Source organism: Aythya fuligula, chromosome 3, assembly GCF_009819795.1.
Source record: "Aythya fuligula isolate bAytFul2 chromosome 3, bAytFul2.pri, whole genome shotgun sequence".
Classification (NCBI taxonomy): domain Eukaryota; kingdom Metazoa; phylum Chordata; class Aves; order Anseriformes; family Anatidae; genus Aythya; species Aythya fuligula.
Window position 1 is genome coordinate 71,419,406 of NC_045561.1, and position 25,455 is coordinate 71,444,860.

The 25,455-nt window shown below is 39.7% G+C and overlaps 1 protein-coding gene across 1 annotated transcript in view; it reads right to left on the reverse strand.

The window, feature by feature from the left end:
* CDK19 (cyclin dependent kinase 19) overlaps positions 1–25,455 on the reverse strand; it is a 108,249-nt gene that overhangs the window by 67,787 nt on the left and 15,007 nt on the right. Inside the window, exon 2 of the mRNA XM_032184628.1 lies at positions 24,869–24,944. Coding sequence (XP_032040519.1) covers positions 24,869–24,944 — 76 coding nt within the window. The remainder of the gene's footprint in view (positions 1–24,868; positions 24,945–25,455) is intronic.

A 25,455-nucleotide genomic window follows, 5' to 3' on the forward strand; every position in this document is an offset into this window, starting at 1 on the left:
TCTAGCTCTGAAAGAAGTTCCTGCCTAACAAAGTGATCAGTAGTCATTCCCACGTATCACTAATATGATGCAGTAAAAAAATGTTATCACCTAACAAATAGTAATATTACTTCTCAGAATTAGAAACTACCAAAAACTTAGAGATTAAAATTGCAGCTCTTTGACACGTAGCAACACATATTGCCATATTTCCTTGTTTTCAATAATACTCAAAAATATTTCCAGTAGGGATTTGATGTGATGCTTCTGCCTTTTATATAATTTAATAAAATCTTTTAGAAGGTGATTTTATTATTATTGCTATTAGTTTTTTCTTAAAGACACTGTTAGCAGCAATACTGATCTAAAATAATTTCAAGTTTTCACATCATAAATGAGACGAAGGAAAGCAGTCTCTCAAAAAAAAAATATATAAAAAAACAACTTTGCAGGAAGAAACAGCCCAAGAACATACAGTTCCATATGCTAAACAACAACGCTGCTCAAGCCAGTCTGAACAGAGGACTTTTAGGCAGCAGTGGTCACCTACCAGAGCAGCCTGATTAATAAGCAAAGCCTGAAACCTTTCCTTTTCGTGGAAGTCATGAAAAAGGAGGATGTTTTCATATTAACAAAAGTGGTAAGTTCCTTATCCATGACAATATGTGCTCATTTATAAGGAGCAGATTATTTTTAATGCATCTTTCGATTCACTTCAGATAAAACATCTTTATTTAAACAGAATTTTTCAGAGTCAAGCTCCTATTGATTTCTACAAAAAGCATGGGGAAAATGTTAGTTTTATGTTAAACGTGTTGAGCTTCTATCAGAATTTGTGTGTCAGACCTGAAGTTGAAGAACGGAATGCTGTAAGGGCAAAGAAAGCAAAGAAAACGTATTACATGTGTTTTTAGCTACTGAATGACAGTCTACAGTTGATTTCCATATCTACAGATACGGAAAGAGTTTTCACTAAATTGACCAAGTCTGCTCATGCACGTTACAGACACTCTCTGCCTGCCTGCTTTTTATGTCTGTTCTGAAAGCAAATCAAGACTCCTGAAGAATTTCAAGAGGCTACCTAACATTTTTTTCCAAGTCATATTGTAAATGAGCATATTAAAAGCAAAAATATTATTTTTGAAGTTGCAACCGAAAAGACTCTGAGATGTTCCCAAAGCTTTGATCACAGGGGTTACACCAAGCTTATAAATAAAAACATATTTTATCCTCAAGAGAAGCAGTCACAAAGCACACTTCACAGGCATAAATGCTTACCAAAACCTCTATTAACAGCCGTACTTCAGGGGATGTTTATAATTTAATACAGAACATTTGCAGAATTGATTGCCTGACCTTAAATCATTCTGTAGTTATATTAAACACCAACAAATGTTAAAAACTAGACCAAAAACTTGTCAAATCGCCTTGTTCTATCTAAAAATATGTAACAGAAATTAGCCATCAGTTATTATCAAGAATATTTAAACAAGGTTGTTACCTACACTGTGCTGCAAGAGATGAATAAATACATTGAGTAAGGAGAACGACAACTCAGTTTTCGTGTTAGTCTCATATTTCTACCTCAAATGAATGCTTTAGTGCTTACCATGGGTAATAAATAAACATTTACATGGATTACCATGGATAATAAACAAACATTTACATAAACATGGATAAATAAACAAACATTTTGGAAGTTCTTTTGTAGTCTTAGAGAAAAACAGACCTTTATACCTTCATCTTCTGAACCACAACCTCAACATAACAGCAGGCCAAAGGAAATTTCATGTAAAACTCAAATCTTCAAGTGGAAGAAAAGCTTTTCAAGGCTTTGTTGCATTCTGGCCATCAGAAATATTGGTCCCAGAGCAGCTGGTGCATTACTGGCAGAAGCCAGACCAAAGAAACAGTGACTTTGAAGTCCAACACATTGAGTCAAGAGCACGAGATCTGTTTTCGCTAAGCTGGGTTTGCAGTCATGCTAGATGCCGACTAGAAGAGATCAAAAACTGTAGCTTAGCATAAAAGCTTGAGTCACAAGTAGAACTGTTAGAGGGATGCCTAAAAATCATCTCCTCTGGAGATGGTCTGCAGGTGAAGAGAGGGTGGCCACAGGGACCGAACTGATATTGCTCATGAGTGTTCAGAGAGTGAAGGGGAGGAGAAGGATTCAAGAAGCACTGGGAAGATATGTTGGGCAGAACCAAAAAGCACAGCCATGGAAATCAGCACGTCTGAGACAACTGTTTCAATGACAAGTATTGATGTAAGACGTAGCTGTATGAAATCACAGACTTTGGAAACAGCATTTTCATTACAGCTGACAGGTAGGAGCCAATGATGTATTTAAAGCTATTTATAACTTACTTGCACCAACTATATACCCTAATGATTTCCATGTTTAATTAGAATTTTGTCAAAACACTTACCCACTACGCCAAACATTGAATCATTATTTTGTGACTAACTGGCTTTGAAAGCACGTGTTACTTTAAAGGAAGCCAGGGTAGCATCCAGTTCTTCAGTTATCCCTAATCTCGGACAGAACAGCCTAACTCACCTCGTGTCAGATTTGCCACTTGTGCTCTCAGTTTCTGCTCTGATGGGAAGGGGTTGCCTCTTGCCTTCATACAGGTTGAGAATTAACCCAACCCGAAGTTCTTCGAATGAGGGAACAGAAGTCATTTCTAAATGCATTATCCAAACAGGAGATACAAGGCAGAAAAGGAAAAAAAAAAAAGATTTGGAAGACTACAATTAGGTAAAATTGCAGCCTAGGGGCTCTCTAATAGCTCTCCTTGCAGTTTCACCCCTCCAATACCCACTTTATGAGCTGACACATGACAAATACGTCTACCAGTGAAGCCATGCACCCTTTCTCTGAAATGGCTATATGTCATTCCTTCACCATAAACACACTTCACAAATGTGCATTTTAGTTACTCCTAGAATCCCAAGGACAACTTCAGAGCCCCAGTAAATCACTCTCTACAGCTTTTCTGCACCACGGATTGCTGTATAAACTTTAAACTTATAAACCGGATTAAAAAAACAGAAAACCATTTTTCTTAGGTCTTGTGCTGCAGTAAATCAGCTTGGAGATTTGATTAATTCAAGTCAAACACCAGAAGGAAGAGACTAATACACTGTTATAGTACTTGAAAGATTGCAGTGCACCTGATGCACCTTAATACAAGGCAACAACCAGAACACAAAATGGATCTGCAACTGCTCGGGTTTATTACTAAGGGAACAGAGCATCTTATTTCAGATAGCCCAAGCAGCATGAAGCAGCGTGCAGGATTCCTGGCAGCTTCACAGTGTATGTGGAACTGGCGGTCATTTCTGCTATCTGATGAGTCAGTTCTCTCACTAGGGACATTCAGCGTTTCCCTCATATGTGAGCGCCTCTTATAGCAGGGGAGGGGTGGGGGCCACGATAGGAAAGCCTGCCATGTTGGAGAAAACATTCAGCTGGCAACAGAATTGGTACAACAGCAGAGAGGGCTGGAAATCCGAGCTGTCAGGGGTCAGGCAGAGCTGGACTTGGTGTGGAAAGTCAAACAGAGAAGACTGTCTAGTCAGAGAGTCAGCATAAGAAAGAGTGCAAACACAAGAATAAAAAAGCTAAAGTGGGATATTATCTTGTTAAAAGACAAAAATAAGTATCCAAATTAAAAAGTCTTCTGCGATACAGTCTTGAAATACTACGTACGGTTTTTAATTATGTTCAAACATCTCCCCATCCACACACACCACAGAGATTAACTCACCCTTATACAGGGAAAGGGTGATTAAAGGAGCATACAGTCCATCCCTCAACAGGGAAGGAAAAAGCTTGCTCAATTACTGTAACAAATCAACTATTGAAAGGAAATTAGATTGATATCCACCAAAATACAAAGGCGTGAGCAGCAAAGACGAAAGACATAATTATGCTGAATGGCAACAATGGTTGGAGAACAAACAGATACAACTGATAACAGATGAATTTCCCCTGAAAGATGGCATCTCAGGAATATGAAGGCTCAGGAACAGCTTCTCAACAGCAGAGGAAATGGCATATCTCATTCGCAGCTCGATCATCACAGGAAATTCATTACCTGATGAATTTGATTTAACAGTCCGCCGCTAGATTCAGTGATGCAACGTCTGTGTAGTACTGTGTTTTTACAGAGGATGAACAAAAGGTGGGTTTGGTGGGGTTTTATTGATGACACCTCCAGCAGATAAAAAAAATAAAAGTACCAACAGCCAGCTCCTACAGGAATTCGTTTAAAACTCTTTGAACGTAGCCTGCAAATTGTCTATCACTGTAGTGTACAAGTAATGGTTGCATGACTAGCAGCTAGGAAGTCTCTTGCTCTCTGAGGTATACAAAGTTATTTATTTTTTTTCCCCCAAAAAAATTAAAAACAACTTCTGGGAGAAGGATGGAGAAGAGTAATGCTCCTACTACTATAAACAAAACGATCAATTAGGAAGGCGTTCAGCGCTTTAATAGTCAGAATGTACATTCCTCAAGGAAGTAACTCTCACAGAAATTTTTTTCACCATTGGATAAATAATGCCTTCTACCACCTCCAGAAGTGAGGTGAAGACAGACACTTTCAACTTACTGTGAAGGTAAACTAAGAAAAATCGGAGAAAACAGCAAGACTTACACCAGTAAATCTTACCATAAACATATATTTCTGTGTCAGTGAAGACAAAACCCATAAGCACCTTCAGAAAGGCATTCTGAGGTCACATCATCTCCTCTAAGAGGTCTTCCACTTCTTCCCCACAGTTTACTCTGGCCTTTGGATCTACTTCGTTCATCTGTTCGGGAAAATTTTGGTAGTTTCTTCCATGGAAATGCAATGGGCGATACATTGACTTGCTTCCAAGGTTAGAAGCAAGCCCTTACACTGGCAGAGATGTGGATCTAAGCCATCACAGGAAAGACCAAAGCATAAACCTGATGGCTCACAAGAGACACTTGGAAGTTGCAAAATTTTAAAGCCATCTACTTGTGTGTTGAATATATTCAAAGCCCCATAGGTCACAGAAATTTACAGGCTGGATCGGGCTTTGAGCAACCTGATCTAGTGGGAAGCGTCCCTGCCCTCAGAAGTAGGGGGTGGTGGCGGGGAATTACATGGTCCTTAAGATCCCTTTCAACCCAAACCATTCTGACTCTACGATAAATTGGTTTTAAGTTGAAGTTGAGATTTTCAAAGGAACAAAGATCATCATGTGACTCCCACACAGGCTCTTTAAAAATTCCAGCCTGTTCAGATGCCATTAATCAAGCCTCCATCCTTTCCTCCCTCTTATTAATATTATTCTTTTCACATAGACCCTCTGATGCCTGTTACCATACTGAATTCATGCTGCAGCTTTTCCCTCGGGGAAGTAATACGGACATCTCTCAAAATTAAAAAACAAAAACAAGCATCTATTAATTTTACTAACCATGTAAAAACCACCCTTTGTTAGCTTCAACAAGGATGCTACAGATCCAAAAATTATCAGTCCAGAAGAAAAAAAAAAAAAAAAAAGAGGGAACAGGGACAGCGTGCCACATTAAAAAACTCCTCAAAATCCAGCTTTGTTGAGCAACTGAATTGATTCTCAAGCTTGGGTTTTTCCAGTTCGGATTCCCTTTTCTAGCTGGGGAAATCCCACTTCCAGAGCTACTGCAAAGCTGAAGTAAAAAAAGAAAAAAAAAAAGTCTTTTACTCAGTCATGACTTGAAACCAAACTGGTATAGAGGTTGGTTTGCCAGCCCATACAGCTGTAAGCTGCCTGTGGCAGGCACACATTTAAGAGGTCTCACAAAGAGTTGTGGACAACATATACAAATGGATATGCAAAAAGAGGGGGGAAAAAGGGAAAAAAAAGAGAAAAACTGCTGGAGGAACTTGAGGAGAATGCTCTGCTTCAGAGGGGAGATATCTTCTGTGTGCTGGTCTGTTTTCCCCTACCCTTGGATAGCCACTGGCACACAAAACCCAGGTGGGAAGGCAAACTGAAATGCCAAAAATACAACTGGCATTCGTACATGAACTGCTCTGAGTTATGCCTCAGTTTACAAGGCAGACTTCACATGAAAATTGACAAGCTGAAGTATCCTAAAGCATGAGTTTAAGCAGTCTCATTTGCTCTAATTCTCCTATTTTACCCCAAGCAGATCCTTGAAGCATCCCCCCAAGGCTGCTTTAGCTTCCTTCGGGCTTTTCCTTCCACACTTCCATCCATCTAAATCAAACAGCCCCTGAGCTGCTGGGACTCCAAACTTCCACGAGAGAAAGACAAAGTAAATTCTACAAAATAACTAAACACAGAAAGACCTTGAAGGGAATTCTAGCCAGTAACTCACCAAATGTCAGGACAGGAAGAAGACAGAAAAGCTGTCACACCCTGCTCCTATGACAAGGATCAAGCAAGCATTTATAGAATAAATATTTTCATTTCAGGAGCTCAAAATGGTCTGGCATGGCTAAATAACATTATTCAGAAACAAAAGCTTGGCAAAAGACTTCTCCAAAATATTACATTTTAACTAATATAAATGAATAGAAACTAGAGGAACTGCATTTTGAATTCTTGAGGTTCCCAGAAAAAAAATAAAAATAATTAACTTTAGCCTTTTGCTTTAAGAACATATGAAGAAATACTATTCTTTCCATTTCTCAGTAACCAGTATGGTGTAACATGGCATGGGTTTTCAAATAGAAAGAACTATTATAAAATTACACCTAAAACAAGGAACCTTCATTTTAATACACATATGTAAGGAAATGCTGACGTTAAGATCATACGATGTTAACTTGGCTCCAATGCATAGATTATGTGTATCATTTATTTTCATGGCTTTGCTATGAAATAAAACACATCTAAATGAATACTGAATATCTGCCTCTGGAAAAATCAAGCTTCCTTTATGATGTTTCAAATATATTAATTTATGAGGCTCAAGAAATACATTATTTCAAGCCATTATTTCAAGAACCAGCTTAGTTAAATCAACCGAGGGCAAATTTGCATTTTTGGAGCAGAGGGAAGAAGAAAGGCACATTTTAAACAGAACCTCTGGTTCTTTTTTCTATTTTTGTTTTGTTTTTAAATCAGATGCAATGCTCTCTCTTCTCTTACAAGACCGGCTTTGTAGTCAAACTCGGTCAGCCTGCCACAGAATTAACAACCATTTTCCTTCCAATGGAAAAGTATAGAGAAATTTAAGCTCTCTCTCTCTTCTGTACAGAAGATTTTTCTCCTTAGTGGGCCTACAACAAAATAAAATAACATTCAGCCACTCAGATTATACCAACAAATAAACTGAAGACATTTAGAGAAAGTAAACTGGTGAAAAGCAATATGGATTATTTGTCATTCCTGAAGATTTTCAGATATTTTCAGATTTTTGGATTTGCTTTTCAGTTGATTAGAAGAAATGCTCCTGTTACTGAAAAGAGAAAGGACTTTCCCATCAACGTAACAAAGATACTTAAACCTAAAGCCATCTAAGATCAGTCTTCGTAATGAGGGGGAGAAAAAAAAAAAAAAAAAAAACACTTTGCTAACGTACCTTTAAAATACAGAGGTACATAATTCCACAAACCTAAACTTTCAGTCCGGGTTTTTAAACTGCAACTAGCCTACACTTAATGTTTCTGCACTTTTAGGATTCCTGACGACCTCTGCTCTTGCACTGTATCTCACTAATTACCAGGGCCAGCAACTGATGTTTTCCAAAACACCTGTAGAAGGTCAATGAACAAGATCAGATACCAATTATGATCGATTTTCAATTTCTCTAAGGTTTTCTAAGGCGCTCCCACAAAGGGGAAACCTGTTTTCAATTTTCTTCCCTCCTTCACTGCTCTGCTGAGTGATAGGACACAGTGGCTGGAAGGACTGGGCTCAAGTGCAAAGACTTCACGACAATATTTCCCAGAAAAGGGAGGTGACTCCCTGCAGCTTGAAGGAAGGTAGCCCAGCCCTGGGAAGGCCAGGAAACGTTGCACACACAATGTAACTTAAACCCGGGTAGCAAAGTGACACACCTCCTCAACTGGGCATGATGAATGCGGTGAAACCATCTCCAGAATTTAGCTCTGCCCCTGCTTTGTAAAGGACAAGTGGATTACTCAAGGTCAAAGAACACCCTGCCGGGGAGTACTGTCACTGGAAACAATTATCAGATACAAAAACACAGGGGAATGTAAATTAGGTGGTGTGATTAGGAAACGGGCCAACAATAATTTTCCAACACTACATGAAAAAGGCAGTCTCATAATACAAACTGTTAATTCAACACTCACCTACGATTCAGAACTATCTGAAAATTTGTGATGGCTTAATTTCGTATCCACTGTTTGCATGCTGGGTCAGTATCTCCTAACTTGCGTAAAGCCCATGATTAATGCTCTAAGAAACTAAAAATAAATGAAATCTTAATGCTCTAAGAAAGTAAAAAGAAGTGAAATCAGGTGTTGGTGCCCCATCTGGATCAAAGACTGATGGGCGACCCAGCAACACAACAGCAATCTCCAGGTAGGGTACACTTCTAGGTTCTACTTCCATGACATTTAACCATAAAAATAGCAGATTTTTCAAGAAGAAATAATAAAATCTTGGATACTTAACTAAGTGTTCATTGATAGTACTACATAGCATAAATTTCACATACTTTTGTTCTTCAGGGTTAAATAAAAAAATATTAAATTATTGCAGATAGAGAAGGAAAAAAGAAAGAAGGAAAAAGGAGGGAAAAAAAGGAGAAGAACTGATAGTTATTCTTCATATATACTCCAGATTTGGAGGCAGAAGTTTAGATATATCATTTATAGTTCGAATCATCATTAAATGGAAAATTAAATCAGAGCTATGAATTCAAATAATATTAAGCACAGTAAAACTGTGTTCCCTACATGAATCAAGTTAAAGCTCCTTTAGCTCTGAATGACAGCATCCATTAAAGTTTGATGTACTTCAACTGATCTGCCTAATGTCTTACCTCTCGTTAAGCAAGCTAGTAGACAAGCCCACAGCTACAAATATAAATTCAGTTTAGCACCATGCTCACAGCAAGGAACATGCCTGCAGACTTGAGGAGAGAGTATTTTGGGGGTCTTGACTTCTTTTCATTAATTTGGGTTTGCTTGAAATAGCAAAAATTTTGCAGATAGTTTTACAATCAGGTTTCTTGCTTGCTGTTCAGGATAACACTCGTTTAAGAATATTGCTCTTTCAGAGCTTTTATTCAAGAATTATAGAAGTGATTCGTCTGTTAACATTCATTTACAAGAAACTCAGCATTTTGCTCTGGAAGCACAAGGCTAGAACGTTCTTTGAGTTTATTAACACAATTACCCATTAAATTTGTTATGCTTTTGCCCATAGGTTTTCACTTCTTACCCAAATCTTCGACAACCTTTTAGACACACGTTAGATAAAACCAACACGCGAAGCAAGCTAAAACAAGATGTTCACTGGCTGTCTCCCAAGTCATTAAACGCCTACCACCAGATTCCTCTCATACTCTCAGGATCAGACTGCAACTGGAAAAAAAAAAATCCGTTTGTAATCTAAAGCCTGCAATTTCCTCATTCTTCAATTAAATATGAAAAGTGCTTCGATGAGGCGGTAAATGCAGCAAAAGCAGCATTTCCCCAGTAAATACTGATCAATTCGGGAAGGCTTAAAAGGTGGCTAAATGCAATTCATACAATTCAGTGAGCAGAGATGAAAATAAAAGCAATGTACTTAAATATGGTCTTATGGCAACCCGTGAGGACTCAAAACAATGCCAGTTTTCTGAAAGAGATTTCTAAACATTAGGTAGTAAGATGAAGAAACTAGTAACCGGCTAGGATTTAGCACCATGACAGCACGTGGTGTTCTGCATTCAATCTTGCACTGAATATAACCTCTCTCTGAAGTAACTTCTGCTGCAAAGAAATGGGTACTGAGCTGACTTCTTGCCCAAGGCAGCAAAAGCAATGGGGAGCTGAAAATAACATACTGTGAACGCTCATGTTAGACTTTCTTCCTGAGAACCAAGAGCAAATACTTTCCCAGATATTACGCAGAAATGAGTAATTGGAAGAAGTCACTCTTGAGCCCTACAACAGGCCCGGTGCATCTCATTAAGCGTGCAATGAGCAGTACCAAATAGCATTTTCATAACGCCAACCAAAATGATCAGAGTTCATTTCTCTGCACCATCCTTCTGAAGTAACTTCAGACTGCCTGCAGAAAAAGAAACGAATCTGTCAGAAATTAGCAAAGTTTCTTACGCAATTATGCCATAACCCACTACTAAATCCCTGAGACTACGGCAGGCCTCCTGCCTTTTTGCTACTTCTAGCTTGGCCAAACGAATTGTTTGGGCTGACATTTTCCAGCCTGGGTGCTAGTGAACGCTGATTGTTCGCAGAAGCCATTTAGGAGCACACCATTGAGGACAAAATATGCAGTGCACGCGTGTTCTTACTCAAAGAAAGAAAAGCTGCTGTACTCGACTCAGACTCCAGATTAGTTTTGAGCCTGCTTACTGTCCTATCCCTGACGAAACTGAGGCCAACGCCAAGGAAAAGAACACGTAAAGCAGCGCGGCCGCAGCGCGAGCCTTCGTGGGATGCAGCAATCCAGCAATCCTCCGCTTCAGAGAACCACAGGTTAAATCAAGGCTCTTTGCTGGTTTTGCTTGATTAGCCCTCAAACACATATTACATAAAACATATTCTTAAATGTAGCCCTATCCCTGTTCCCTACAATTCTTAGAGCTGTATTTCAAAATTCACAGTGTACTGGGGAGAGGTTTTCATTCAGTTGTTGTAGTTGTTCTGATAAACACTGAATGACCATTCCCTAATTCACTTTCCCATATAGTTTCTTCATTTGTAGACCTACTTTTTCCTTTGGTTTTCCCCCCTTCCAACACATTTTCCAACAGAAGGAAAGGTTTGCTTCCCCATCTGCAGATTCCCAGACAACTTTGTCTCTGTTGATAAGGGGGTAGTTTTGTATCTCCAACTTTGTTGGCTCCCCTCCTCTTTACCTTCTCTAGTGCTGGTGTATCCTTCTGAGGTGGAAGGGGATCTGAGTGACAGACACACGAACACATGACATCTGAATGCACCAGGGATTTATGAGGCAGACCGAGTCTGCTTTGTTCTCAGGTCTTGACTTCAGTAACTCACTTGAAAGTAATTCTAGTGACCTTGAATTTGCCTTTTTGACTGCTCCTGAACTTGGAGCTGTGTGCAGAGGAACAGCGATAAAAATCCTCCCCCTACTCCACCAGTGATGATCATTCAGATCCATCCCTGTCTGTACGTAGATAGGGTGGTTTCTCTCATTTCCACTACACGAAAATTCAACGCTGATACACGCAAGCATTTTTATCCCACAAACTATGTATTTTTGCACTTCTACATAGGTTAGTAGAGAAACACAACTGAGGAGCGGTTCTGCCTTCTTCTGGAGCAAGGGCGATGGTCACGTCAGGAACAGGAGAGGCAGGAAGAAGGCGCAGCAGGAGCAGGCGAGGAGAACCACCCCAAGGAGGAGGAAAGACAAGCAGCAGGCAGGAGACGAGGACACAAACTGCAGCCACCAGGGACAGGAGGAATGGCAGAGCTGGAACCAGCAGTGAAGAAATGCAAGGCCTTGGAGAAGGGCACCAACTAGAAAAGAGACTGAACTGGGCTGAAAAGGAATTAAGTAGATAGGAAAAAAATAGACTGAGGCAAAAAGACTAGAGGAAAGTGAAAATAAAGGCAAAGATAGAAAATGTCAAGGGGATAGAGGCACACAGAAAAGCGTCCAGTACAGCAAATCCCCCTCCTACCCTTGGTGCAAAGTCCAAAGCCCCACCAATCCTCTGGCAAACATGCCCTCCTCTTTTCTTCTTTTACACCTTAGCTACTGTCAAAGGAGGGCTTCTTCAGCCAGGATGCTAACGTCTGTGCTGAGAGCAGAAGGGCAGAAAGAAGAACAGAAAATGGGGTATAAGAGAAGGGAGGCACTGCAGAAAAAAGTGGATGTATAAGGAAGAAGCCTCCATTTCCAGGATACACAGTGGAAAAATGTACAGTAACCGTCAAATTCTCTTTTTTCCTTACAGCTTGACCTTCAGAAATGAAATCAGTCAGATTCATACAAAAAGGGAAGACTGGAAAAGCAGACGGCTCAAAGAATGTGTCAAGGGTGATAAGAAGAGTCTGGGACTGAATATATGTAATACAATTAAACTGCAGAAATAAAAAACAGTTGTGAAAGCAGGTGCCAAATCTGCAGAAACGGATTGTAAAATTTCATTAGAAGCACCCTGGCATAGAAATGGAGCAGCCAAAGTAGCAAATCTTGCTGCTGGCAGACCCTGTGACAGAATAGGGAAGCATGAGGAGAATCAAAAAGTGCATCAACGGAAGAAAAGCAAAGTGGAGCGAAAGGATATGAGAAGTCATGAATACTTACACACCAGAAACCATAAGGAAGTCTAAGCACCAGGGTATGAAGGATACACCGTGTTCCCAGCCATTATACAACAAGGTTTTAGACTAGGAATGTGAGAGACAAAAATGTTTGACCAGGACAACAAAAGAGCAGCTCTGCTAGTAAATGTGAGCGTTTAAGTAGTGTTTCCTCTGACTGAAGAGGCAAATTCAAGCTAATAGTCATGGCTAAGAAACCAGATGCATCATCTGTATCAAATTATAGAGGATGAACACAAGAGTTCACAGAAAGAGAACCAGGAACCAGAATCAGGGGAAGGATAATAAGCAAAGAAGAGCAGAAATTACATACAAGTAGCCTGGAAAGAGGATTAGAAAACCCTACAAGTCATATTTCTCCCTACTCCGACCGCAAATGTTTTACAATGGTTATTGAAATAACTGAACGTATTAAGACATTTTGTCCCAATCAACATGTCACTACTATACAATGGGACAACTTGGCCAAATGATCCAAGAAGTGCAACATGCATTTTGTTTCCACTCATTATGACATTTTGCACAGTTAGATAAAAATCAAAACCTCACGTCCTTTATCAGAGCCGTATAAAAAGAGAGCAGGTCAAGGATTCTTCCTTTATCCTATTACTGCCAAGACAGAAAACATGTTTTTGCAATGCCCTTCCTAAAAACATAGAAGGGACCTTTTACATTTGGCAAGAAGCGTGGAAAAGTTCAGGCAAGGGGCCAGATGTTTTGTTAAAAATGCATAATGGTATGGTTCAGCTTTGCTGAGGACCCAAAACCATGCCCTGAGAATCCGGCCCCACCGCCCTCTGTTCTTCCGTAACGCCCAGCATCAGACTTCATTCCTAAGGTGTAAGAACAAATTTTATAACAGCTTTTGAGGAGCTTACATAAAGACAAGAGTGGAGTTCACTAACCTGGGCTGGAAAGGCTACAGTAATTACCCAGGAACACAAACCTGTATTCACAAGCATATTAAATAGTGTAATTTGTACATGAGCTTACCTGAGCACAATGTATTGCTGAGGAGAACTGCAGTGAGAGTGCTTTGTTGCTCCTTGTTCCACGCTGCCCCTTTCCCTTGCAGGTCTCTCCTTGTCTTTTTTTTTTTTTTAACACTGTCATCACCTGCTTTTCCCACCAAACACATGCTATGTCCCCACCTAGTAGGGTTTCACGTACACACCTCTGTTTGGCTCTACGTGCCTCTGTTGCTCCAGCTTTGGATGGCGCAGCCCCTATCAGAGCAGCCATACCTGAATTTTGCCACTGAACACCAAAATCTCAGAAGAGATTTACCTAATTCAGAAAAGGCCCCCAGTCTCCATTCCAAATGTCCTTTTACCCAACTGGCCTCAGATTTTTAGGAATTTTAAATAACAAAGGTCAATTAACGTGATATTATTACACTGGCTTGATAGAGCAAAAGGACTCCAAAATCGTGAAGGAGACATTATAAAGACTAAATAAAAAGACTGCATGATACTGAAGAAAATACAATTATAAATGCAAGTGTGAAAAGCAACACTGATGAGTGCTATTTTATAAATGGCATACATTTTTCAAATACCTCATTCAGAACATGGCACGGGAGGAAGATCCCTTCCTTTACATTTTCTTTACTATTCATAGCCTGTGAATCGGACCCTACGCAGCAACAGAGCAATTAGTTTCAATAGTGCCCATATTCTCCCTGGCGATAATTGGCTGCTTCTTGTAGGAACATCTGTTCGTCTTTCCTAAGAAATGAGGCACAGACCCTGTTACCTAGACAACAGAAGCCTTCGGAGCATCGCTCGCTGCAAAAGGGTAACCCCGACCCAAGTCTCACTTCTTACTCCTTCTCCCCGCCGTTCCCTCATCACATAACCAAACATCACTTTTGAGCATGTCCTACCAAATCTTGACATTTCGGCTCTGTCTCCTTCAATGTTGTCCAGAACCATCTTTGCCACCGTGGCCGTGGATTACTGGAGTTAATTCATCCCATAGGGGAGGGTGCTCACAGTGCCCCCCAGGCAAAATTAAGGAGGGTAGCAACAGGTTAACCTTTGGGGGATGCCTTCTGTTGCCTGAACTCACCACAACTTCATAAATACTGATGCCAGATGAACAACGACATGCACCAGACGACAGATTCCCTCACGTTTTAGTTAGTTGGAGAGATTATTTTCCCCTTATGTGCACGTGATGGAGAACCAATGAACACAGAAGCTCATCTGATGTGTGAAACCTAAGAACTAAGCACTCATAAAGGCAAAGACACAACCAACTCACCATCTCTAAATTCATACCATTTCATCCTCCTCCTGGCAATGCCCAAAGCTACTTTCCCTCCTTTACCTTCTTCCCTTCTTGGCTGAAAGAAGAGGAGGAACACCATTGTCCTCAAATGCATGTGCTGTCGTTGTCCCTGGTTGGGATGGAAACTTCTGTAGGAGAACCCCTATAGTTTTTAGGGTTGGTTTTGCACACACAATAGCAAATCAGGCCCTGGGTACGTGTTTAAGGCTTCGAGTAAGTCAGACAATACAAGGCAATAGCAGCAGAAAATGCCAAGTAAGAAAACAAGGAAACACTATTAACCCAAAATATAAACAAGCAGTTCACCACAGACCACAGGTGAGAATTTAAATTTAGCACTTTAGGACTCTCCTAATGCCAACGTGACTGATACTTTTGGGGAGAGCTCCGAGAAGTTGTATTTCCACGGATTTCCAGCAGCACACAGAACAGCACAGACGCAATTACTTGAACTTCTGATAAGTGAGGAGATGACATTTTGAACATTCACTAGAGTAACCAGGAATATGAAGTTTACCCATAGTAGGTAAGACTGGCTTTCATTTGTTTTTGCACATTTTTGCGTTTTTAGAGGGGTCTTCCAGTCACTTAACTTGTAAGAGAGAATGGGAATGGTTTAAAGGAAGACTTCTGTGGCAGCACCTTATGCAGCACTGTTTTATAGGAGAAAGGTAGCGCTGAAAATAAGACAAGTGGGATTCTTTTTTCAGTTCTATATGCACCGAAATAAAAAGGATTTCTGCAAGCACAAAAAAACAGCGCCAAACCAACAATGCAAGAGCTAGAAAACGGTCCAGATTTGAAATACCCAGAAGAAGGAGAAATGAAATAATCCTGCTGGCCTCAGACTGAAAATCTGAACAATGGAGATAGCTGAAAACCATTAAAACTTAAAATCACAGAAGAATTCCTTATTTAGACTGCAAGACTTTGAGCAAGTTCGGAGAATTTCAGATGTGGAACAGTACCAAAGGAAGTTTGCTACTGGTAAAATATTTAAGCCACAAGTATAATAAATGGTTATAGACAGAGAATGTAAAGCTGCAGTGATCCCTCCACCTCAAATAAATAAATAAATAAATAGATAGAAACCCTAGATAAAGCCCAGGCAAAAACAGAATCCCTAACCCATGACAAAAATCACGTGTCAAAAAGGAAGGAACAATTATTGCTCTGAAACACAAAGATGCTAAGGCAGACAAGGATAGCGAACAAACCTTGGAGTTTGGTCAGAGAAAGGTCATTAATCACAGTAACAAGAATAGTTTCATTAGAGTAGAAGCTCAGAGAAGTCAAATCAAAACGGATCCAAGACGGAGCTAGTGGACAGGAAACCACTGTATTGCTTGCAAATATTAAAGGCATTTGGAGATAAAGGGCAAAGAAATCAGGGAAAATAGTACAAAAGGCAACTGAGATAAAAAAGAAACTAAGAGTAATTTAATAAGTAAAAATACAGAAAGACAATGAGAGTTGAGAAAAGCTCTGCAGGGGCCAAGAGATGGGAAAAGCTTGTTAGTAGAGAAAGAAAAGGCTTCCTCAAATGACTTCAAGAACTGGCAGCATGTGTCATACTTCGTAATTTGTCTACAATCAAAATTATTTTACCAATAACTTCCTTTAATATGCTGTTCACATACTCCAAAAAACGACTTCTTTGTCTAATGGTGTGGCCTGTCAAGACTACCCTAATTTTAATATCCTCAGATGAATGCATAGAAAAAAGCTCAATGCCAAGCCACTGACCATCAATGCACAGCCACAATTTAGTGCATGCACAACATACAGGCAAAGAGCAGGTATAAAACAACATCCTGATGCTGCTAACGAGGGTAGGAAGGGTGAGCATGATGGTATTTCTACAAGGCAGGAGCATTTAGCTAGTCAGATGGCAAAATGCAGCAGAGAACAAATCTGTGATGCTCACGGTTTTTTATTTTTCAAGCTTATCAAATGCTACACAGTAATAACAGAATTTGAGATATCCAAGCAATTTGGATATTCATTTGGTGACTGCTGTACTGTTAACTGGTTTGCACACAGACTTTGGAGAGCACCCCTGTGTCTCCAAATCCCCATACAATAATGCATCAAAGCCTTGCGAAGACGAGGAAAGTCACAGGAAGATTTAATGGAAGCTGTATTTAAACACAGCTGGTTTTCAACTTACAGAAACAGGCACAGAGGTTCCCATGAAAATGAACACCATACTGAAACTTGGAACGTAATAAAATTTAGGTTAGGAGGTTAATAAAGTTTCAGCTCAAGGTACCAAGACATCTTGCCTTCAATAACAAGGCTGGCTACAGCTTAAGATACAAAACCCGTAAACAACAGTAGACCCCAAACTCCATTTATTTAACCATACACAGAGTTGAAACGAACGCCAAGTGAACTACTGAAAAAAGTTACCTATCCATTAACGTTTGATCAAGACCTAAAGATTTCCCCATTGATGTTCTATTCTCAGTCCAGCCATCTCTGTTCTGTATTAGTTTATCCAGCTAAGGAACTGCCAATACCATTTTATTTCTGCCTCACAGACTCCATGGGCACAGAACAAGAATGATGAGCCTCTCTATCCAGTGTGTGGAAATACAGGAACACTGATTTTAAGAACTGTTGTTATTACATATTATTTTAATAAGAACGTTTCATCTCTAGCCAAGTTAACTAGCAAAACAGTTGTAGACTTGATAACACAATCACAAATTTTAACGGTGATAAAATCAAATGTAAAGAATGTAAAAATCAAGACTATTACCCTTTAAAAGAAAAAAGAAAAGTGCTCCGGGGCTCTAACATTCAGTACTCTATAGATTAGCAACTTATTCACAGCACAAAGTCATTCTTATTTTACAGTGCGGGACAAGAAACCACAAACAGGGATGGAAAGCAGAGGGTGGCACCCCTCAGGACCAATAAATCAGAGCACACAGACGCCTATCTCAAGTATACATGCTGATGTGTGCCGTCTGGGGAGCAAGCAGGAAGGGCAACACAACCGGGAGCAAGTAATCCAGGTGTTTTCTGGAGGACATCAGGGACAACTTCTTGATATACTTAGTGGATTGATCAAGAAGGCTGGCACACAACTCTTCAAAAAATGAGGAACTGGCTGGAGGTGCAACAACCAAGAGTAGCCTGGTGTGTAGCAGCCATCAAGTAGTGCAACTGAAGATCCCGAGTAAAGGAGTCAAGCAGCAGAGTACAAATCCAGGGCTTTACGAGAACAGACTTCAGCTTGTTCAGGGAACTGGCAGGTAGCCGTGGGAGGCAGACTCTGAAGAGCAAAGGAGCCCTGGAAAACTGGCAGGTCTACCCAAAAATACAAATACCACAAGTCTGGCTTCCCTAACCTAATTGTCAAAGTAGCAATGGGCAGTTTAGGGACAGGGCTGAAAACAGGGAGAGGCTACACAGGAACAATTTCAAAGCATCACCCATGCATGTAGGGATCACACCAGGAAAGTCAAAGCTCACAGCTGACACTCACAAGGAACATCGAGGGCAACAAGAAGAGTGTCTGCTACCACATTAGCTGTGAAAGGCTGAACAAGAAAACGTGAGCCTGTTGCTGCAAGAAGCGGGCAGAGTAACTGAATACAGATGATACAGAAGAGTCCTGCCTTAAAAAGAATCCATCACCTGAAAACCTGTGCGCTCACCTTCCAGTCTGAGACATCAAAAACAACCACACGTGTTAAGTTAAAGACTCATAGAGTTACACAAGTCAAGATACCATGCAAACAATTTTACAAAGCCCCACAAAATTAACTGAAAACATCTATAAACTAATTTTGCTTGACGACAGAGAAATCATAAATGGAAGAACAAAAGGACAATACGTAACGAAAAACATACAGAAGTGAAAACAAAGGTATAGGACAAATTCAGAAAGCAAGATTTTTAAACTGTACCATCTGAAGCATTAAAACATATACAGATATGTTTTTGTACACACAATCTTGAAAGGAATATTTAAGTTTGGCAAGTAAGTATTTAGATTTTTTTTCCTATTTTATCTGTGACTCTTTTCTTCTTTATCTGAGTGATAAGGCAGCCGTTTCCTTTCAGTGTCTTGCTGCCTACACCTTAACTTAAAGAGGCTTGGAGGTGCTCTTTTTGTTCATTTCTGTCGAAGTCACCATCTGTTTGGGTGCTTCAGAAAGTACTCGGGATGCCAAGTCAGTAAAGTGAAAACAACCAAATTGCAACAGCATTAAACATCAAATTCCCCATCTCAACTTCATGGGGAATTTGGATGATACCCTAAATGATGTCAAGTACCAAATTCATCGAGAAGGGAAAAGCTTTCTTCTTAAGAAGGTTGCCACTGGTTTGTTGATGGTGTTTTCCTGCTCTGAGCATAGAGATTTCAACAAAATGCAAATAACTTGCCTGAAAAGTTTCATATATGGTAGTTGGAAAGCAACTGGGTGCTGAAAGCAATGCTTCCCTTTTTTTCCCTCCACACGCCCTTTTTGTTCACTGCTGAAGGAGGTGGTTGTAGTTAGATAGTGGAGCTGACCGGCTTCTTCAGACGACACTCTACTTTTGTCATAAATGACAAAATATTATACTCCAAGCCTGTGAAACCTACTTTCATAAACGTTACAGTGCTTTTATGTGCTGATAAAAGTCAACTTAATTGATTAAAATAAAAAATCTCTTTTTATTCAGCAGATTTATTACCTGTGTGTTTTTTCTGTTTTATGAAGTCAATTTTTCTTTCAGATAAAATAGAGGAGGACACAAAATGTCCACAGAACCCTTTAGAAGAATAACCAAAGCAGGAACTCCCTTACACAAAAAGCATTTAAATTACACAGATTATACAAGATTAGGGCATGTAATTCAGAGAGCTCTTATTCATCCTATGGCATGCAAAACATGAGTTGTCATGTAGCTGAACCAAAACCTCCCTTCCAGCTGATTCATACTTATAAAATCATGATAGGCAGATACCTCTAGCCAACACATGCCCTAATTTTCTAATAAAAAAATCCTTTAAAAAAAAAAAAAAAAAAAACAGCACACGCCTTACACTTATTTCACTACCTCCAGCTATTGAAAGAGGGAGCAGAGTTTCAAAATTTCCACCAACAGAAATGTAGCAATCTTCTCTAATTAGGTCGTAGAGAATTTATGGTGAGAATTTATACTGCCAAATATTTTACATGTTCATATTATCTTGGCGAAGGGAAAGAAGTTCTGACATTCAAAAGGAATCTCCTACAGCAAATGTACTGACAGAGGCACTTTTTTTTTTTTTTTTTTGAACACCTTGTTTTACCTAGAGTTGTCTTAAATGAAGACAAGGGCCAAGGTTAAAAGCCTATTTGTCTACGTAACAGTAAATATTGCAAGCTGCTGTGATGTTTAAAGTCAAGGAAAGGGTCATATAACCAAATCAAAGGAGTGTCAATTATGAAATTCGACGTAACTGTACTTGCAAGGAGTCAGTGGTGCTCCACATCTTCGGAGTGATTTATTGACACCAAAATGTTATCATTAGTCCTGTCCAGCTGACCTCCTCTACATCCCTAAGAGATGCAGACAGGTCAAAAGGTTATTAGGCCAGCACGATCCGGGGGCTCAAATTAAGTAGCCTCATGCTTAGCTCATTTGACCGTGTGATTGCCAGCCCATGAGGCTCTCAGCAAGGCACGACCTTCAGCACCGTGCACTGTGCTGCCAGGAAAAGGAAGGAGAAGGAGAAGAGAAGGAAAAGAAGAATGCAAATATCGAGGGGACTGAGCCTCACTCAAGAGATTTGAACACAAAGATTAGAAAACCATCGTTTAACCAGCCAGGCTTCTGAAACCTTGCCCACCCTCGGAAACCGAGGAGCCCAAAACATTTGTACCCTCTAGCACTTTGTAATATACTTTGCATCAAGAGGCAAAAGGCCTGAGAATAATTTGTGCAGGCTAAATTGTTTGAATGAGCTTTCAGTAACTCATTTAACGTCGGCCTGAATTATTTTAGCCTGTACCCATAAATGCAAGCCTGAAGACAAAGGGCAGCTAATGCTCCCACCAGCGTCCCACAGCGCGCTGGCACCACGTCAAGGTCTCCCAGAAGGAGCAGCCTCGCTAACAGCCAGCATGCAGAGGAACGGGTTACGCATCCCAGACCCCAAACTCGCACAGGGCACAACTGCAACAATTCAGAGAGCTCATAGCAAGGCCAGGAGAAAAATGCTGCCGTTTCGTGGCTCTGCTTCTCCCGTTTCAGCCATATGGAATAGCCTCATCCCCCCCGCCCACAAAAAAGGCTACTGAGCTATAAAAAAGTGCTGAAACAGAAAAATCCAATGAAGCTCCAAACTGAACTTACTTCTGATTTCTCATCAACTTCTTTGAAAATATTCTTAATTCATACCAGGGAGCTGCTATAAATGTTAGATAAATGTGTGTTTTGGTGAGAAATGGATCAGGACAAAAAATGGGGAATAGAGTTCAGACCTTCAGAAAAATTTCCAGGAACTTTGCATAAGATACCTGATTTCAGTGACCAGGCAGAAACAGCAACTCAGGATAGGATCAGGAGACCAAAGGGATCCGTGTCTTTTATTGGAACTTATCAAATGTTTCTTCATTATATTTTACTGCAAAGTAGCATATAATTATTCTGTTTCGTTAGTACAAAATATTTATCTGCTTATTAGAAATACATCTTAAAGGTGTGGCTCTATTTCCAATAAATGGAGAGAAATACTAGAAAATTGTTTTACAGAATCAGAGAATGTTTCAGGGTGGCAGGTACCTCTTAGGATCTGGTCAAACCCCCCAGCTCAAGCAAGGTCAGGCAGAGCAGATTGCCCAAGGTGTGTCCAGTCAAGTTTTGAGCACCTCCACCAGTGGAGACCCCACAACCTCTCTGGGCAACGTGTACCAATGCTCAGTCACCCTTGCAATAAAGAAGTTAAGCGTTTTGTGGTTATCATTAAATGTTCACATGGAAATTCATGTGCTTTAATCTGTGCCCGTTGCCTTTTGTCTTGTTACCGGGCTCCACTGAAAAGCACCTGACCCCCCTCAGCAGCACAAGGCTCTGGCGTACCTACTGCTCCTCCAGTGTGCATCACCTACAAACCTGTTGAGGGTGCGCTCTGTCCCAGCATCCAGGTCACTAACGAAGGCTGTGAACCTGCTTCTTGCTGTGCTCACTTCTCCTAGGATCCTAAACTCCACCAGCTCACCTAAATAAGCCAGTAACAGCCATACTGCAGCTCCCTGTTGTTCAAGACTGGAATCTTTCTGAGATTCTCCGAGCACTGAGAATCCTCTGCTACATTCAGCCTTTGGTTTCTGCAATCCCTCATGTGAAAAGCAGCAGAAAACCACAAATTCTGAGTGACTCAGCCACTAACTCTCATTTATATTTTCCAGTTTTACTTTTCAAAAAGATTCATGCTTAAGCCCAGCAATAAACTGTCTGACAAGAACACACAAATAGTTGGCGTTTCAGTTATCTTCAGAGCAGGCTCTAGTTACAGACAATAAATTTGCTTTTTTTTCCTTTGTTTTTGTGTGTGTGTTGTTTTTTTAAGATAAAATTCTTTACCGTATAGGACTGTCCTCTACCATTTGCACATTCTGGCACAACAGAATTGGCTGCAATACGGATTCCTGCTTCGGCAGGTATCACCCCACAGTCGAAAGAAAGCAATCATCACTCGCCCCGGGAACCACTGCCTGTCTGATGTTATCACTGACATACGCCTTCTTCCGTGAAAAACCCATCGTAATAACGGCAAAGAGGCTTGATGTTTTCCAAAGTGCTAAGCAAAGACAACCCAATTCGATCTGTAATGCCAGAAGAGATGAGTAGTCTGCCTTTTATCTTAGGGAAAGATATCCAGTAGATCTTACTGTGAGTATGTAGGCAAGACTACACACAAACCAGTCTTGGACCACAACTCTGAATGCCTTTCAGTTCGGCAATTTATTTCTCAAGCACATTGGCTATGTCTACAGGTTGTAGGACTACTGAAATATTCTGAGTACACACAAGAACCAAGCACATGGATGTTTCTTCCATGTGACAACTGGGGGCGCTTGTTAAGTTAGACATCAAAAGAACTACCCACAGTATTTTAAACGTGGCCTCTTTCTGGCTTATAATCATTATTTAATCAGTAAACACTACCTGTTTTGTTACCTGCTTATGCTTTTAAACACGAGATTAACTATTAATGCATTAATTATAAGTCTGCTTCTCTTTGTGGAAAATACACTTGATCCTGCTTGTTTTTGTAAGGAAAAGAAATCAGATTGTGGTTCTTTTTCAACTATTTCACCTTTACCCTTTACATATTTCCAATATTTGACTAGCCTGAAAATTCACTGAGGCAAGCAGTGATTTGCTACATTATCTCAAGTTATAGTTTTACTCTGAAGTTTGGAGAAGAGTAAAACAGAATCCATGGAAAAATTAAAGGAGGAACTATTCAGGGGATTAAAACAATTTATGGTATTTCCCATGTTTTATTGAGCTTTTTGTACGAAGCTCAACCAATTTTTTAAAATTAAATAAATAATCAAGAATGAAATGCTGATGTACGGTTAGAGGACAAAATAATTTGACACTATTTCCTCGCGATGTTGCCTCCAAGTATGACAGAAGCAGCTCCATACCACAGTGCTATCATGGCAACAGAAAGGTCTCCTTTGGGCTATATTCCACACATTGATTCTTGTCTTGAGACCGGGCTGCATGTGGCTTTGAGCAACCTGCCTAGTGGGAGGTGTCCCTGCCCATGGCAGGAGGTTGCAATTAGTTGATCTTTACGGTCCTTTCCAACCCAAACCATTCTGTGATTTAGTTTTTAGTCTGTTTTAAATTACACCACTATGGAGACAAAGAAACTGAATAACACTCCACTGCTGTCAAAACAGACTGTAAAATAAAAGACCTAGTCTTAATGTTAAAGGACTTCTTGTTCCCTCCAAAGGGAGAAATATTACCAAAAAGGTGACTGAATAAACCCTGTGTAAATTAATGGACAGCAACGGAGCCACCTCTCAAATCTAGGAGTGACCTTGACCTTCTAGTGACAAGCCCTTTGAAAAGATAGCACTATTATCTGCCCAGTCTCTTGATACAGCACTACACTGAACACAACACAGCGTTCTGTTCAGTTCATGAACATCACGAGTTCCTAGCGCCTCACGATGAATGCTGTATTTCTGTGCAACACTACTAGATCATAAAAGGCTTTGGGCACAAATCCTGTGTTACATTTCAACAGCCCTCAGCATACTGACACCATTCAAACAAGGTAAATATTTAATCAAGAAAATGCACTTCTTTTGCAATGCAAGGAATTCTTGCATTGCAAAATTTTACTAAGTGACTCAGCACTTTGACAAGAATCAAAGTTTTATACTTTAATATAGTTATAGAATAAGCATTTAAAGATTTAAATAGATTTAAATTCTCTCTTCATATAAGAACACCTGATTCTTACCACCTCGGAAGGACTTAAATATATACACACACACATGCATGGACGCTACTGTGCGCAGAAGTGAATCCATTTTTTCCTCTTAAGATACATGCAATAAAAATACAATTAAAGTTTTTTTTTTTTATTATTTATTTTGCTATGAAAGTTCTCTGTACTTAGTAAAGCACATAAAGAATGAGGGGAACAAACTTTCATCAGGTACCAAACAACAGTAAGCTACCATTAGTCTGAAATAAAACACACTGTTAGCAAGCTGACTGGTAATGGCAGTTGTAACCTTTCAGAACCTTTTTCCTTCAAGTTATTTTAAAAACATCCAGTTTTAAAATAAATCTTCATTAAAAGACTCTTATTTATTTCCCTCTCAACACATAAAAGCATATAAAACACAACAATACCAGAAAGAGGCGTTACCATTAACCTAGCAAGAACACCTCTTTCCACACCCAAGAAAAAAAACTGTAATATGTACAAAGCATTTTATGAAAAGCGCATGTTTGAATAACTTTCATGCTTGCATACTTCAAGGAAAACATTTACATAACCTTTCTGTTATCTGGTGTAGAGAAAAGAAAATATCTGTTGAATAATAATGTCAGTAAAAATACTTTCATTTATGCACACTTACTGCAATCTCTCTACAGGCCGACATGGATATCCCTGTACCTTCAATTTGCTTCAGTGCATACTCCTTTTCATCTTTTCTGTACAAAAAAAAAGAGAGAAAGAGAGAGAGGGGGGAATATTTTTAGCTCTGATTTATGTTGCACCAATCAATACAAGTACAATGATTTATTTTGATTTTGTCTAGATCAAGAAGCTGAAAAGCTAATCTGTTTTTATGTATAAATTACACTTAGATATTAAAAGCAGGTTTCCTTTTTAAGAGACTTCAAAAAATACAAACAAAAACTCCTGCGTAAATAAACTTTGTTAACCTATTTCCACTTCTCTCTAAACCATACTGTTAATGGCAAACACATCCATAGGGTATTTTGATGGACATTTTTCCTGAAATTTTTGAATCCTATAGGATATTTTGGTATTTTCTTGACATTTTCAAATACTGTCTGTCATGAAACAGCAGCACAGTCGCATCCCATGCCTGGAGGACTCCCCTGGAAGTACCTAGAAACTACAAGGATCTTACTTGGTTTTATGAGCCAGTGTCAATTGACTTTTAATTTAAAACATAACAGCATTTCATAAGTAATT